Source organism: Sarcophilus harrisii, chromosome 1 (assembly GCF_902635505.1).
Source record: "Sarcophilus harrisii chromosome 1, mSarHar1.11, whole genome shotgun sequence".
Lineage (NCBI taxonomy): Eukaryota > Metazoa > Chordata > Mammalia > Dasyuromorphia > Dasyuridae > Sarcophilus > Sarcophilus harrisii.
Window position 1 is genome coordinate 380,629,109 of NC_045426.1, and position 16,160 is coordinate 380,645,268.

General features: G+C 38.8%; 1 protein-coding gene across 8 annotated transcripts in view; it reads right to left on the reverse strand.

The window, feature by feature from the left end:
• Positions 1–15,584, reverse strand: part of FHOD3 (formin homology 2 domain containing 3) — a 638,119-nt gene extending 622,535 nt beyond the window's left edge. For 3 of the 8 annotated variants that reach the window (XM_031946051.1, XM_031946049.1, XM_031946048.1), the window contains exon 1: positions 14,883–15,583. In XM_031946051.1, the coding sequence (XP_031801911.1) occupies positions 14,883–15,047 (165 nt within the window). In that variant the 5' untranslated portion in view covers positions 15,048–15,583. Of the gene's footprint in view, positions 1–14,882 lie in introns of all 8 variants that reach the window. The other 5 variants (XM_031946055.1, XM_031946053.1, XM_031946050.1 and 2 more) reach the window with 3 other exon arrangements.
• Between the last annotated feature and the right edge of the window lie 576 nt (positions 15,585–16,160).

Genomic DNA, 16,160 nt, shown 5'->3' on the forward strand with positions numbered 1-16,160 from the left:
CTTATAAGTTAAGCAATCCTATTCTCTTACATCTCTTGTTCATGCCGGGTCAACCATTTATGCCATCCTAATACATAGGCTTAAGATTGCTTCATCTGAGAAATTTTTACATGACTTTGGGTATGTAGGTATATAAAAATGACTTTGGGTATGTAGGTATATAAAATAGGCAATCAAACATTTACTAAAAATAAATCATAATTTCATAACTCCCACACTCAGACTCCCCAATAGGGTCAAGACTCACAGTTTAAGAAGCTTTGCTCTAGAATATCTCCCCTCACTTGCCCAGAGTACTCAAATGCTCATTTCTCTCTCTCTCCATCATATCTAATCCCTCTCTCCACTAGCACTTTCCCCTTTGTCTTCAAATATGGACAAGTCTCCCCTATCTTGGGGCATGGGGCAGAAGTTCCAAATAAACCAACAAACTCATCATTTTGCCTTGCTACTCCCTTGGCAATCATCCAGTGCTTTTTCTTCCTTATCTCCTTTCCGGGCAACTAGGTAGTACCATGCATAGACAGGAAAACCTAAATTTAAATTCAACCTCAGACTCCTGTATGATCCCAGGCAAGTCAGTTACCTCTGTCTGTTTTCTCACCTGTAAAAATAGGGATCACAACAGCACCAACTTCCCAGGGCTGTTGGGAAGATCAGATGAAATCATATCTTTGAAGCACTTAGGATAGTACCTAGTACATAATAGTCACTTAATAAATGTTTGCTTTCTTCCTTTCTGTCATTACCAAACTTCTCAAACCATTGCTTTGTATCCAGGGCTTCTATTTCCTCCCTACTTATTCTTTTAACGCCCTATTCTGCATCTCCATTCATCTTGATCTCTATCTGGTCACAGGACCTAGATGGCTCTGGAAGAGAAAGTGAGACAGGTGACCTTGCACAGCCCTCCATCACTTAAATCCAATTTACTTTGTATGTCACAGCATCACTTCCCTAATGTCATGGTCCTCTTCAAGAAGGAAGGACAAACAACAATAATAACTGACTCACAGCACTCCCTCCACTGGAAATTTTATTTCCAAAAAAAACCAATGACTTCTCGGTCTTCAGATATAATGGCCTTTTATCTTTAGCCATCATTTTCCTTCCCCTTTCTTCAGTCATTGATACCACTCAGTTCATGAAAAATTTCCGCATACTTTGGCGTTTATAACTCTGGAAAAGTCTGGTTGTCCATCTACTTCTTCGCCTTCCCCTCCAACCCTTGTTCTTTCAATGTGGGTATTCCTCAGAGTTTTGTCTTCAGTCCTCCACCCTTCCCTGACTGTATACGCTCCTTTGAAGATATCAACACCTTCTACAATTCTATTATCTCAGTATAAATGGTTACTAAATCTAAAACCCAAGTTATCCTCTCTCCATCTGTCTTTCTTTCTCTCTCCTCCTCCCTCTTGATGTAAGCCCTTCCTTTCCACTGGCTTGCTGAATGTCCCACTCTCACTTCAAACTCAACATAAATAAAGCTAATTTTATCTTCCACCCTAGGATAGGCCATGGCCAGGCTTCTTCACATAACAAGGGAGGAAACAGGTCTTGGAAAGTTGTTGTTTGTCCTTCATTCTTAAAGGGGACTATGACATCAGGGAGTATCGTGATACCATGAACTGCAGGTGAATTGGATTTAAGTGAGAGAGGACTGTGCAAGGTTACCTGCCTTGCTTCCCCTCCAAAGCCATCTGAGTCCAGTGGCCAGATATAGATCAAGATGACTGGAGATGGTCCTGGATGCAATGGGAAACCTTAATCTTATTTCAAAGAGGAAGTTTCATAGGCTGTGTTATCTGTAGGAGTTCAAAAGGGAAGTCCCTAGCCTATACAACCAACAGAATTACAATCTACTAGAAGTTGTAGGATGCTGTTATGCAGTAGCCCCCATCCCAATGAGGCAGCTAGAACAAACTGGTTTCTTTGTTTAAAGCAAAAGAGAAGGCTTTGAACTGGTAACGTGCTTCTGAGCCCCTTGGATGTATAAAACTGTCCAGCAAAGGCAATACAGTTCTCACATGCCATATGGATCTACACCTACTGCCAGATAAAATTGCAAGTGTTATCTCCACAGAAGAAAGACAAGGAAAGTTGTTAAACATCAACAGGACCAGAACTAAATTAGAACAGGACTACCCACATGTATTCTTGTTCTATATTCTATTAATTGTATCCTTATAAGTTAATCAATCCTATTCTCTTACATCCTTTGTTCATGCTGGGTCAACCATTTGTGCCATCCTAATACCTAGGCTTAAGATAGCTTCACCCAGCCTGCCATCATATACCCAAAAGCATTTCCACTTTGATTTTTCTATTGTTGATGATAGCACGTTTCCATAATCAAATCTGGGATTTGCCTTTGAGTACTCCCTCTTCCTTGCCTCCCTCATTAAATTACATGGTAGATTGAGAGATGGAACAGACCTTATTGGTCATCTAGTTCAACCCCCTTAATTTATAGATGAGAAAACTGAGGTCCAAGTGTTAAAGTGATTTGCCCAAGATTATAATGGCAGAGAGAGATTCTGAATCCTAATCCTCTGACCTCAAATCCAGCACTGATTCCACAGTCTCACACCCCTCCAGTCAACTAAAAGGTCTCTTAGAATAATATAGGAAAGTTACCCTTTCATAATATCTCAAATTTCTACCTGAACCTTTCCATTCTTATCACTGCTTTCATATCACATCACACTTAGACTACTTATAAATTCTAATTAATAGACTTCCTACTTACAGTCACTCCTTCTTACAATCCATCCTACATACAACAGTCAGATTAAACATCCTAAAATAGTACCTCCATCATGTCACTACTCAACACCCTTTACTGGCTCCTCATAGCCTACAGAATAAAGTCCAAATTCCTTTTCCTGGTATCCAATGTCATCCAGAAGCTAATTCCAACCTACCTAGCAGGGTGATGTACCAACTAAAACAGTTCATATGATCTTAGGCTACACCAAGGGATATAGCTTCCAGGAATACTGACATCCAGCAATGTCAGTCTTAGTGTGTTCTGCCCTGATCAGACCTCATCTGAGCACATTTAAGGACACTGATTAAACTGCACAGTGTCCAAAGAGCAACCAGGATGATGAAGATCCTTGAGTCCATGTCATACAAGTATTAATTTAAGGAACAGGGGATACTTAACCTGAAGAAAGGAAGACTCAGGGGAGACATTATAACTATGTTCTATTATTTGAAGGGCTGTCATATGGAAGAAAAATTAAACTATTCTGTCAGAGTCCCAGAGGGCAGATCCAGGAGCAAAGGGTGGAAATGCAAAGAGGTCATTTAGACTTGATATAGGAGGGGAGGGAAGTCTTAACAATTAGAGCTAAGCAAAAATGGAATTACCTAACTTGAAAGATGGCAATGAGCTCCCTCTCCTTGGAGTTCTTCCAATAGAGACTCTCTAAATGACATTTTGAGGCAGCTAGGTGGTTCTACAGAGCACAGAGTTCTGGACCTGGAGTCAGGAATAGTCATCTTTCTGAGTTCAATTCTAGTCCCAGATACTTACTAGTTGGGCAGATCACTTTCTCCTGTTTATCTCTGAAACTAATGAACAAGAAAAAGGCTAATTATTTCTAAGATATGTCATATTAGAGACTCCTTTCATATACTGTTTGGACTTGTCTAGTGAGCTCCCTTTCAACCTTTAAAATTCTGTGATTTTATTTTTTGAGATTTCTTCCAATTCTAGTTATAGTATGCCTCAAATAGTCATATATTGACCTTTTCTTTCTTTGTTCCTTACACTAACTGATTTTTGGAGTGCCTTGCCTACCTCTTTTATATCTTCCCAAATCCCATCTATCTATCAGGGCTCCTCCAGGAAGTCTTGCCATACCACTCTAATTCAAGATAATCACTTTCTTATTTCAATGTAGTATTTATGAAATTATTTCAAAATAATTAATGTACTGACTGGTGACATTTCTTGCATTGCTATCTTGAATTGTTATTTTAATTTTCATATATCTATACCATGTCGCTCCTATTCAGCTAAAGAGCTCATTAGAAACAGAAATTATTCACATTTTTTTCAACATACCACAATGTGTCCTGCACAGGTCACAGTGTTCAATAAACACTAATTCACTAATTGCATTAGTGCAATTACATCCTCAATACAATAAAAGGAGGAGTCAGCTTAGAACATACTTTAAAGTCAATTAGGTAGTACGATGGCTAGAGCCTAGACTTGAGAATCCAGCATTTGATACCACCTAGTTGTGAGATCTGGACAAGTTACTTAACTTTCTCCCAGCCTGAATTTTCTCAACTGTAGAATGATTCTCACCTTCCAAGATTGTTGTAAATATAAATTGAGATAATATTTGTAAAACACTTAGTATAGTTCTTGAAATATATGTTTAATAAATATTTGTTCCTTTCCTTTTCCCTTCATTTGTGAAAAAAATTAGTATACACTACAACATAGTAAAAAAAAACTAATTTAAAAATAAAATAAAAACTGGATTCTTGAACAGCAATATTTCAAATATTCAAAATAAGTTATGCTAAAGGGAATAAAGTATGGATTACTAATTCTACAAATTTAAGACTTCACTTAATAAAACCACTTATAACATTTGAACAACTATATCAACATACTGTTGTTATATACAAGTGTTTATAGAAATCACTTAAAAACTGCTATCATTATAATTCCATAGAGTAGACTCACCCACAAATCTAACTCAAGACATATTTTGATACTATCCAGTGGCATATATATTTCATTAAAATTATTAAAATCAAAAATATCATGGAACAGGCAGAAACACTTTAGTTTTCCAATTGGCAAATTGAAGTCATTTCACAATTCTGGGCCTCAGTTTCCCAGTCTTAAGAATAAGAATGGTAAGAACTTTAAGGGCCCTATCAGCTGTAAAATCAAATTGGGCCAACCAATAAATTTCAGGCTGTGTTATTTTAAAAAAAAAAAAAAAAAAAAGGTCATGAAGTTGTGAAATACAGAAATTCTCCAGGAAGATCCAATCCTATGTCTTCTCTAACAACAACCAAAAAACCCTCCATCATAATTTGTCTTGAGATTCTAGAAATCAACTTTAAAAATATGCCTTGAATCAGTGAAGCATTTCTAGAAGAAAAGAAGGTAGTTGAAACTCTGCAACTCTATCAATTATCACAACATTTATGGCACTAACCAAGCATCAGAGGAGTTTTCCAGTCTTTATGCAAGTTAACTACAGAAAGCAATGCTGATAGTTATTTGTGCCCACTTCAACTTTCACTAATTCCCCATACAAATGGAGAACAGTGTCATGTATCTAGAATTCTGGAATGTTTTTGATAATTCCATGTGAATCAGTATGTCTGAAGAAATTCACAACACTTCAAATAACATAATTCACTTGATTGTGGAGTCAACGACCTTATGCAAGTGGAGATATTGCACGAAAGAGGGATCAGATTTGTTATTCTTATCCCCAGTAGATAAAGCTTTCAAAATGAAAAATATAGGACTGATGCAACAGAAAACTTCCTACCCAAAAGTGAAATGGGGTACCTTGATAACTGGACTCCTCACTTAAAATCTTCAAACAATGACTGAAAGACCATTTGCAAAGTAAGATTGTGAGGGGATTCTTGCTAAATTAACAGGTTGGATTGCATGGCTGCTGAGGTTTCTTCCAACTCTGAGATTTTTTAGCCATAATTTAAAAGGAGTTGTGGCACTGAATGAATGCTTGTCAGTCAGGAGATTTTCTATCTCATCTTCTGCTCATGTTCCATCCATGTGATCACTGATCAAGGGTGAAAAGAAGATTCTTTTCTAAACCTCACCTCTAACTCACCCTTCCTGGTCTTTTCCCTACTAGCTCCAGCTTCTCTAGCAGCCAGTAATACTGTTCCTCTCTCTTCTCACCCCAAAATACATGGGCATCACATTTAAGGATGTTAAGTTCATCATAAAATGTGACAAATTTTGCAACAACGTGTATTTCATTTTACTAATTGTAGCCTAATATTGCTATATCCTTTTAAGGTTTACAAAGTACTTTATATATGTTACCTCATCTGATCATCAAGAGAACCCTGTGAGGTAGGTACTATTATTATTTGTTGTTTGTTTGTTATTGGTTGTTATTTGTTATTAATACAAATGAGAAAACCAAAGCTGAGGGGTTAAGTAGTTTAAGTCACACAGCTAGAATCTGAAGTAAGATTCAAATTCAAATTCGGATCTTTGTCTAATCTTTTAATCTGCCCAATCTCCACCTTTTCTCCACCAAATCATGCTGATACTTTGAAACCTATTTTCCTGCTCCCAGTTTAGCTTCACTCTACCTTTGTAGAGGGAAATGATAGGATGGCAGATTCTGGCTATTCTTATTAGAAACTATAAGAAGCTGTCCCTAACTATAGCTTGCTGAAAAATAAAACAGGCTGACTCATTAATTTGTGGGATCCCAACCACTGAAGGTTTTTTTTTTAAGCTGAATCTCTTGAGAATGCTGCAGAAGAGATCTTAGATATATATAAATATATAGATAGATGGATAGATGCATAGAGATAGATAGATAGATAGATAGATATGGTTAAACCAAGTGATCTCTAGGATTCTAAAATCTCTCTCTCTCTCTCTCTCTCTCTCTCTCTCTCTCTTTCTCTCTCTTTCTCTCTCCCCCCCTTCTCTTTTCTCACACAACTCCTTTCACTGATCCCTCTTGGATTATAGCCTGCTAAATATTCTCTCTTCAACAATCCCTGATCCTTTTCTTTCTATTAATGAGCTACCCTACTAATTGTTATGTTTTTTTAACTTTGGTTTTAATTCTTTATCCCTCATTTTACTGACCTGAATCCACTCTTCTCCTGCTTCTTCCTTAGGGTTAGAGGCAGGCTGCAAAACCACAGTTAAAATACACTTTTTTGCTCTGGCTTCAATTTTCTAATCTGTAAAATGAAGGAATAGGGGACAGGGATAGGGATAAAATAATAGGAAAATTACCATCTCATGACTCAATCTATAGTATTTTTAAATTGCTTTAGATACTAAGAACTTTTTTCTTACGTTAAGGGGAAACCTACCTCTCTTTGATTTCCCACTCCAAAAGGTAGAATATCACTTTGGCATAAGCAAAATACACAGTGGGATAAAGTGAAAAAGCCATAATTAATCATAAGAAAATTTTCTCTTCTGCTTAATGATGCCAATAGAAACTTGAAAGCCAGATCTTCATGGAATAACACTCAACTATATTCATTTTTGCTGATGTTTCATTAAAAAATATAAAGGCAATTTAGCATCTATTCTGACACTTTAAAGTATGAAATATTATATAACATGGTAGTTGTTACTGTTCAGTCATTCCAACTGTGTCCAACTCTTTGTAACCTCATTTGGGGTTTTCTTGGCAAAGCTACTAGAGTGATTTGCCATTTCTTTCTCCAGTTCATTTAATAAGTGAAAAAACTGAAGCAAACAGGGTTAAGTGACTTGCCCAGGATCACATAGCTAATAAGTGTCTGAGACTAGATTTGAAATCTGGAAGATGAGTCTTTCTGACTCCAAGCCCACTATATCACCTACTTGCCCATGTGATATGGCAGTGATATCTTAAGTCTTAGTTTGACAATAAAAGTTGAGCTCCAATAAAGTATGTGTATATACTGTTTATATGTGTATATTGATGAAAAAGTCCACAATATAACATACATAATAACTAACTAAGTCTATCTTTGAGTTAATAGAATAAAGTTAATTTGACACTTGAATTCTCAACTTTATTAGGTTATTTAATTAGAAGTTTTTGTCTTCATTAGGTAAACCTTTCAAACTGTTTGTAAGGTCTGTCAAAGACAGATTATACTTATAGTGGTTCTCTTATTCCCCGGGCTAATTTTTTAACATATTAATGAGTACTGAACTATCAAGGTGAGCACAAAAGGGTGAGTGCCAGGAATAGTCTACAAATTTACTAATGGTTGACTGACTTAAGCTATATCACACATGCACACACACACACACACACACACACACACATATAATAGAAATTTAATTCTAAGAAGTATCTTGAAATTAATTTTAGCTTAAATATAACTTTTTTCATATTCTGTCTTTTTTGTTTTGTGTTTCTTTTATTTTTTTTTTTAGCAAAAAGTAGGGATGAAAAATATTCCTGTAATGAAGCAAAAAGCAAAAAATCTCTAAATTTCTTCCTAAAAAAAAAGAATACTAAAAAAAAAACCCAAAAGTCTAAATCTTCCACATGAATTAAAAACTACTTTTAGTGGTGTTGACTTGGAATAAACTTTAAGTTAAAACATGTAAGGATAATGGCCAGTGATGGTAATTTTTAAGCCTGTCACAGCCAATAAAGCAGAGAAGCAAAGGGAAAGGGTGCCCCCCATTACCAGTAGTTACGGGAACTGACGTCTGTCCTCTTTCAGATGACAGAAAAATCCACACTATTCAAGAAGTTCTGTCTTTGGATACACAAGCCAACAATGGAGAGGGGTGGAGGGGGGAGCCAGAGGTCTTTCAGTTGGCCCCAGCACGTTAATCAGTTTCAAGCCTGCCACCAATGACAACCAGTGTTTTTTAAGTCTTTATAATTTCTAGGTGTGAATGTAAGTATAGTAGATCAAGTAACAGAGTTTCTAAGAAGAGAATATTTGCTACTTTATGTCTGACCAAAGAAAGCCCTCGATGCAACTGTCTGGCTCACAATAATATGCTGTTTGTATACAAAAATGACAAACCAGACTTACCATATGGAAATCATTATTTTCCAGGAGTAGTGAATTGATGCAGCCACATTCTCATATCCATTCATCCCTGAGATCAATATCATATGTATCTGCAAGGAGTCTGACTAGGGTTAATAATAATAATGGCTCACATTTCTTCTAAGGTTACACACAGCATTTTACATACATTACCTTTTTTAATGCTCACAACAATCCCATGAGGTAGTTATTATTATGCTCAATTTAGAGATAAGGAGACTAAAAAGCTCAGAGATGGCTGTTTAACCAGGGTCATATAATTTGTGAGTACTGCGTAGAGATTCAAATTCATTCTTCCTGACTCCACATCCAGAATTCCATTCTTTATAAAAAAGGGATTCTTATCCTGGAGTCCACATATCCCTAAAGGAGTCTGTGTGATAAATTTCAGTGGATCTATCAACCTGAATAAGCAAAAATTACTACTCTGTTTTCATTAACCTTTCATTTCCATTATAATAATATATATTTTATTTTATGTATTTAAAAACATTACTCTAAGGAGGGGTTCACAGGCTGCCAAAAAAAAATCTATGACACAAAAAAAGCAAAAAACCCCTACTCTACATCATATTGTATCTAATAATAGCTGACATTTATACAGCCCTTTAAGGTTTGCAAAGTGCTAAATATACATTATCTTGCTTGATCCTCACAACAACCCCATGAAGTCAGTGTTATTATTGTAACCATATGACAGATGAGGAAAATGAGTCCCAAAGAGGTTAAGTGACTTGGTCACCATTACAGAGTTAAGAAGAAATACAGGACTGAAACCCAGGTCTTCCTGATTCCAAATCTAGCACACCATCTACTATGCCATCCAATTCTTCTAAGGCTTAAGGATATACAAATACAACCTCTCTAATTCATTAGTTCATAAAAACCAGAAAGATAGGTGAAATGATATTACACAAGGAAGTTAGTTCTATATGAACAATGTTTGAAATAGAGAATCAGCTGAACAGTTTTCCATCAGATTTTATAATTATACAGGGAGATTGAGATATCGGGTATTAATATTAGTATCAAAGAATGACACCTTTTATGGAACATTCCTACAACCTGTAAGCCTCACACAAAGTAACATTAAAGACCATTCAAAGGTTTGAATTCACGATAATGGATTCATTAGCATTCTCTCAATCTTCAGTGGAAAATGTTTCCAGCAAGGGACTTGTATGTGCACGAATGTTTGTGGCAGCCCTCTTTGCAGTGGCCAGAAACTGGAAACTGAGTAGATGCCCATCAATTGGAGAATGGTTGAATAAATTGTGGTATATGAATATTGTGGAATATTATTGTTCGGTAAGAAATGACCAACAGGATGATTTCAGAAAGGCCTGGAGAGACTTACATGAACTGATGGTGAGTGAAATGCGCAGGACCAGGAGATCATTATATACTTCAACAACAATACTATATGATGATCAATTCTGATGGACGTGGCTCTCTTCAGCAATGAGATAAACCAAATCAGTTCCAATGGAGCAGTAATGAACTGAACCAGCTACACGCAGCGAAAGAACTCTGGGAGATGACTAAGAACCATTACATTGAATTCCCAATCCCTATATTTTTACCCGCCTGCATTTTTTGATTTCCTTCATGGGCTAATTGTACAATATTTCAGAGTCTGATTCTTTTTGTACAGCAAAATAACGATTTGGACATGTATACTTATTTTGTATTTAATTTATACTTTAATATATTTAACATGTATTGGTCATCCTGCCATCTAGGGAAGGGGGTGGGGGAAAGGAGGAGAAAAATTGGAACAAAAGGTTGGCAATTGTCAATGCTATAAAATTAACAATGCATATAACTTGTGAATAAAAAGCTATTAAATTTTTTTAAAAATGTTTTCAGCAATGCAGACATGTTAGTGGTGGTGTTATGTGCCAGTTATCCAAACTTCTTGCAGAGGCTCCATCTGTAGCTCTGTTGGTTTCAGAAGTTCTCAGGTGCAACAGCTAAGAGTATTTATTAAGAATCTTCCCTGAGTCATTAATATAGTGAAACTCAGATCAAGTGGTTCCTAAATTGCCTGAGGAGGGACAATAGCCTCTGTACTTCTAGCTTAGATAGGAAAGTCCAATCTTTTTTTTAAGCCTTAAGATTCCATGACACAAAGCATGTCCAATATGCTATGAATCTCACACTTCAGACAGCAGGTATATGAAAGAGACTTACTTCCCTGTTAAGGAGATTTTTAGAAAGGAAAAACTGAACCTTATTAAAGTAAGGTGAATGTATTAATCTTATTGTACTAACTTCCACCTTACATTTCTATACACCCAACACTATATTTAACCCTGTGAGAAACACAGGATATGGCCTCTGCCTGGAGGTACATTCAGTCTACTTGGAAGCAAAAGCCACAGCCACATGAAACAAGAGCAAACAACAGGAGACTGTATGATTAGGTGTGAAATTGCTTAGGAATGATGCTAAGTGCTTGGGAGTTCAGAGAGAAATAAAGGAAGGATAGAGTAGCTAGAGGAAACTTTAAAGAAGAGGTTGCCCCCAAACTGGACCTTGATGATTGCATTAGATTTGACTAATTGATTGACTGAGTAGTTGGAGGGAATGACATTTCAGATGGAAGCAACAAAAGCAAACTCCTGGAGACAAGAACTAAAGAGTACTATGTTCTTAGGGTTTGAACTTAACCAAAGGCAAGAGTGGGTGTTAGGTAGCACTTGGAAATAAGATTGGATCTGTAAATTAGGAAAGATTTAAGATATGCTCAAGCTCTACTTATACTGCAAAATCAAACTTCCCATTTTGATAGCAGACCTTTTTTTATTCATTTCTGTGATAACTTTTTATATATCATTTTTGCCTTATGAAAAAAACTACCATAAAATGAAGCATTCCTTTTATTAATTATCACCTAAATAGGATAAATGGATAGTTATTGCTTAAAAATAATTATAATGTAGTCTTTAAAACCTTTAAAGCAGTAGTGAATAAACCAGTATTTGTTACCTAGTGGTACCTGTGTGGAGAAAAGCAGTATATTGTAATTGAGAGTGCTGAAGTACAGTAAGGAAGAAAGATCTAGATTCAAATCTTACCCCCATACCAGAAATGACATTGATGCACACTGATATTGCCATAAATCTAATGGGTTTCTATTGTGTTCATCTATCATCTACACACTTATTTATGTCAACCTATTAAATCTATTGTGTTCTATTGTATTCCCCTAAAAAAGAATAAACAAAACCATAATCATTTTGTTGAGCAAATATCACTGTAATGTAATAAGAGCCCGTAATGAAGATTGCATCCATCTGTCAAATAGTAAGATAGAAAGGAAAACCACAAAAAAAGAAATTTAAAACTGATCTAGCCAAACTCTTTCAGATGCAGGAAACTAAATTCAGAGAGGGACAGGGAGTTACTTGCTCTTTTAGTGGAAATTAGTGGAAATGCTCTTTCATTAACACAAGTGCAACCTAATAATCTTGTGATAGCCAGTAGCCACTTGTGCAAACTATTAATATGTGCACATTATACAATAGATTCTGTTTTCTAAAAGAACCAATTCATAGAATCAGTTGTTTAGTTTAAATCAACATAGGAAAAATAGTCACATGTATTATGTAACTTGGATGTTTATAGCTATGTAATATATACGGGATACACACACACACACATATATATATATATATATATATATATATATATATATATATATATATTTCACATCTGGAATACACATAGGCTTATAAGTATGTATATTCATGTAAAAAAATCACTTATATTAATCATTTTTTCATTTGAAGAGTCAATTTTAGTGAATACTCTGAAAGACTGTAGTTATAAAGACTTTAACCAATCATTTGGTATAAGCTTATGTATGGATCCTTCTGCAGCCTTTCCCTGAAAGAGAGGTTTTCTCTAAAAATCTGGTGTTAAAGTAAATTGTAGAATCTACCTTGGAATCTGCAAGTAAGACCTAAGCCTAAGAGTATCTGTCACTCAAGCCAAAGTGTCAGGAGTCTCTGTGGTCTATCAACTCGTTCTGTGCAATTCAGGACAATCCAGGAAAGCTGATAGAGCCATAGAAGCCACTCTGGTTTTCAATTCAGTCTTTTGCTTAGGTTGCTTAAGCACACAGTTAGGCTCACTGAGAAGTGTTTATATAAAATACCCACATTCCACTATAAGTTGAGAATAGTAATAATTTCTTTCAAAGTTTTCATACAGGAGATCCCCAAAATCATAGGAACTGTAGGCTAAGATCCACCATTATGTATGGCAACCCACCATATGGACTGATTTCCCCTAAAGTCTTAAATTAAACTATAATTCTTTAAGGTCAGAAAGTGGAAATTTTTTCTAAAGCCCCCTTTTAATTGTTAGCAGATTATAAAAAAATAATCTCCATTTCCCCAAACTATTCTAATAAACAAAATACATATATATGTATATGCACATATGATCACAGGAACATAGATTTAGGGATGGATGCACTTTAAAAGTCATCTATCATCTACACACTTATTTATGTCAACCTATTAAACTAACTTTCTACAAAGGAACCTGTACAGAGAATTTACTGAACTCTTCTAATTCCTCATTCCTTAAGAAGGATTACTTATTAAAGAATAGAATCAGTGACATACTAACAGAGTAAGAAAAACACTACTACCAAAGTCCAGAAGGCTCCATGTATTGTCTTCTCTCTACTTATGAGACTGGTAAATATGATACAGGAACCTAAAAACCCCCAAAATGAATGTTTCTTTGGAATTAAATTATTTTCCCAAAATATTTATAAATGTTCAACCCCCAAAGAAATGAATTATCTAAAAGTTCAGGTATGAATTCCTGCAAAAATGGGGCTCCTGAAGTCTTTGATTTCCCAAGTTACATTCAGTAATTCTAAGTGGAAGTCAGTTCCACTCAAGTTATTTTTTTTTAATCTATAGTCCTTTGCTATAGACAACATCTTACGCAAATATCTGTCTTTCTGAGAAGAGCTTTAAAAACAACTATCTTTTGGACTGCTAAGCTATTCTTCCCAGGAGACACTTGCTTCTGGCTCAGAGGCCAAGAGCCTTTGTGTATGCTCCACCTCATCCCACCCCACCCCCCCCAACAACTGATAGTCCCTAAAAAGGCCCGGTGCCCACTAATGGCCTGATATTCCTTGGAAGAAAATAGAAATACTCCAGTAAGTGACAAAGGCGTGGATTCAGGCAGTCTATTCTGATGCTCTTTAGGACTATTACTGCAGTATATTTAAACAGAAGAGTATCAGACTGTGTAGGCAGAGGAAGCAAACTTGATGGCCTGCTTCACACACTCCAACACTTGATCGATTCCTCCAGCTGGCCTGGAACTGCATACTTTAGATTATGGCACTACTTTTAAGTGAAATAAGTGACCTGTCTTTTCTCTTTAATTACTCTCTGCCTATGTTCTTTCACTTATGTACCTCCTCCCCCTTCGCTGCCTCTCTCTCCCTGGGAACGACAGACAGAACCACTTTCAAAGTGACTAGGGAGTTATGTCCATGCACTCCTCCATCATTAGTCCCCACATGGGCAGACCGTGCTTCTCACTCTGGAGACTACCTAACGAACGTGGGGAGCTATGCCCAAGAACGAAGTTAAATCACTTAAAAATCCAACACCCGATCCCAAGGGAGAACTTTCGAAATCCCTTCTAGAGGTTGGAAAAGCACCTGCTCTGGAGCTCCCATCCCCCACCGCCTTTAGAACCCGAGTCCAGCATCCTCAAGAAAGCTGCTCTTCCCGGCTCCCCTTGGGGCATTCCGAGATCCACAACCTGCAAGGCAATCTCAAGGAAGCCACTAAGGAAGCAGCTTTCTCTATTACCATCCAACACAGGTTTCTAACCTCCATGCTGCAGCTATCCCCCCCACCCCCACCCCCACCCCAACTTCTCCTTCCACAGACTCATTGAGAATATAGTACAACCTAGTCGTAGGAAAAGTTTCCAACCCTTAAGACCTGCTGGGGTTCTCCCCCCAGCTCGCTCATCTCCACACACACACACACCCGGTCCTATCCCACCCCTGCCCCCCGCGGGGGTTTGCACAGCTTCCCCTTCGGGGCTACCTTGTGGGGTGCCCGGAGTAATCGGTGAATCCCAGCCAGTTGGGTAACAAGGGCGATATCCTCCCGGAAAGTGTACAGCGGAGGCCGGCTAGGCTCGGGAAAGTTGGTGCTGTTGAAAGGGTCGGTATCATCTAGGAACTGCACCCTGCAAACAAGCGTAGCCATGATGTATCCATGCAAGAAGCTGAGCCGGGCCAGGAGGAGGCAAGCCCCCCGAAGTTAGAATAGCCCCGAGGGCACAGGGTCAGTCCGTCCAGGCCCCCAGCGCTGCCCCAAAGTCCCCAGCGCTCGGCGGGCAGTTCGGGGATGTACCGCCGCCTTCCCCCCCTTCCCGCCTGGGCTGAGGCTTGGGCTCTGCAGCCGCCGCAGCAGGAGTCGGACTCGCAGCGCAAAAAGAAAGGCACGGACTGGCGGAGGAGTCCCCTCCTCCCGCCAGCTCCTGCCGCCGCTCCAGACTCCACGAGTCCAGGACTGGGGGCGGGAGCGGGGGAGGGGCAAGCTGCCCTTTTCTCTCTCGGGGCACCCGAAAAGGCGGCGGCGGCGGCAGCGGCGGCAGCGGCTGATCCGGTGTGGGGTGCACGGGATGGTCCTGACGTGGGTGAGAAGAGCAGAAGAAAGGAGAAGAGAGAAAGAGCAGCGGCCGGAGCAGCAGCGGGGGCGGCGGCGAGCCCGCAATCCACTGCACCAAAATGGGAAACCCAGGCTCTGACCAGGCTGCTGGTGAAAGAAAGCCCCAATCCTGGCTGGAGCCGGTCCCACGGAGCCCGAGCTCCAAAGACAGGCTCGCCGACGCCCTCCAGTGGGCCCGCGGAGCCCGCCTGGCCGCCCGCCAGCCGGACAGCCCGACTGGGCCCTCCGCTGGCTAAGTAAGCCGGCAAATGGGGCCTGAGCGCCTACTACGCGCCGAGGCGTAAGTGGGACACAAAGCAAGCGCGCTAGGGACCGAGTAAAGCTTTGTCCGTGAGAGCTTCACAGGCCAGTCACTCTGGGATCTGCTGGCACCATCCTGAAGAGGATCTGGGATTAGCGGAGAAGGAACCCAGTTAGAAATCTGTACATTGGCAGTCCGTTCGTTCCAGGTTGATAAACTCAGGACTGCAAACGTCTCCCGGGCTGCCGGAGGGAGCAGGGAGGGGCCGCTTCCAGGTGAGGGGCAGTAGACGTGGGACCTGAGAGAAAGGACAGAGGCGGTTTAAAGGAGGTCATCCGCCTCAGGTTGGAACCGAATGGAGGACGATGGGGAGGTGAAACTCCCCTCTTTGCTGTAGGAAAGGGATA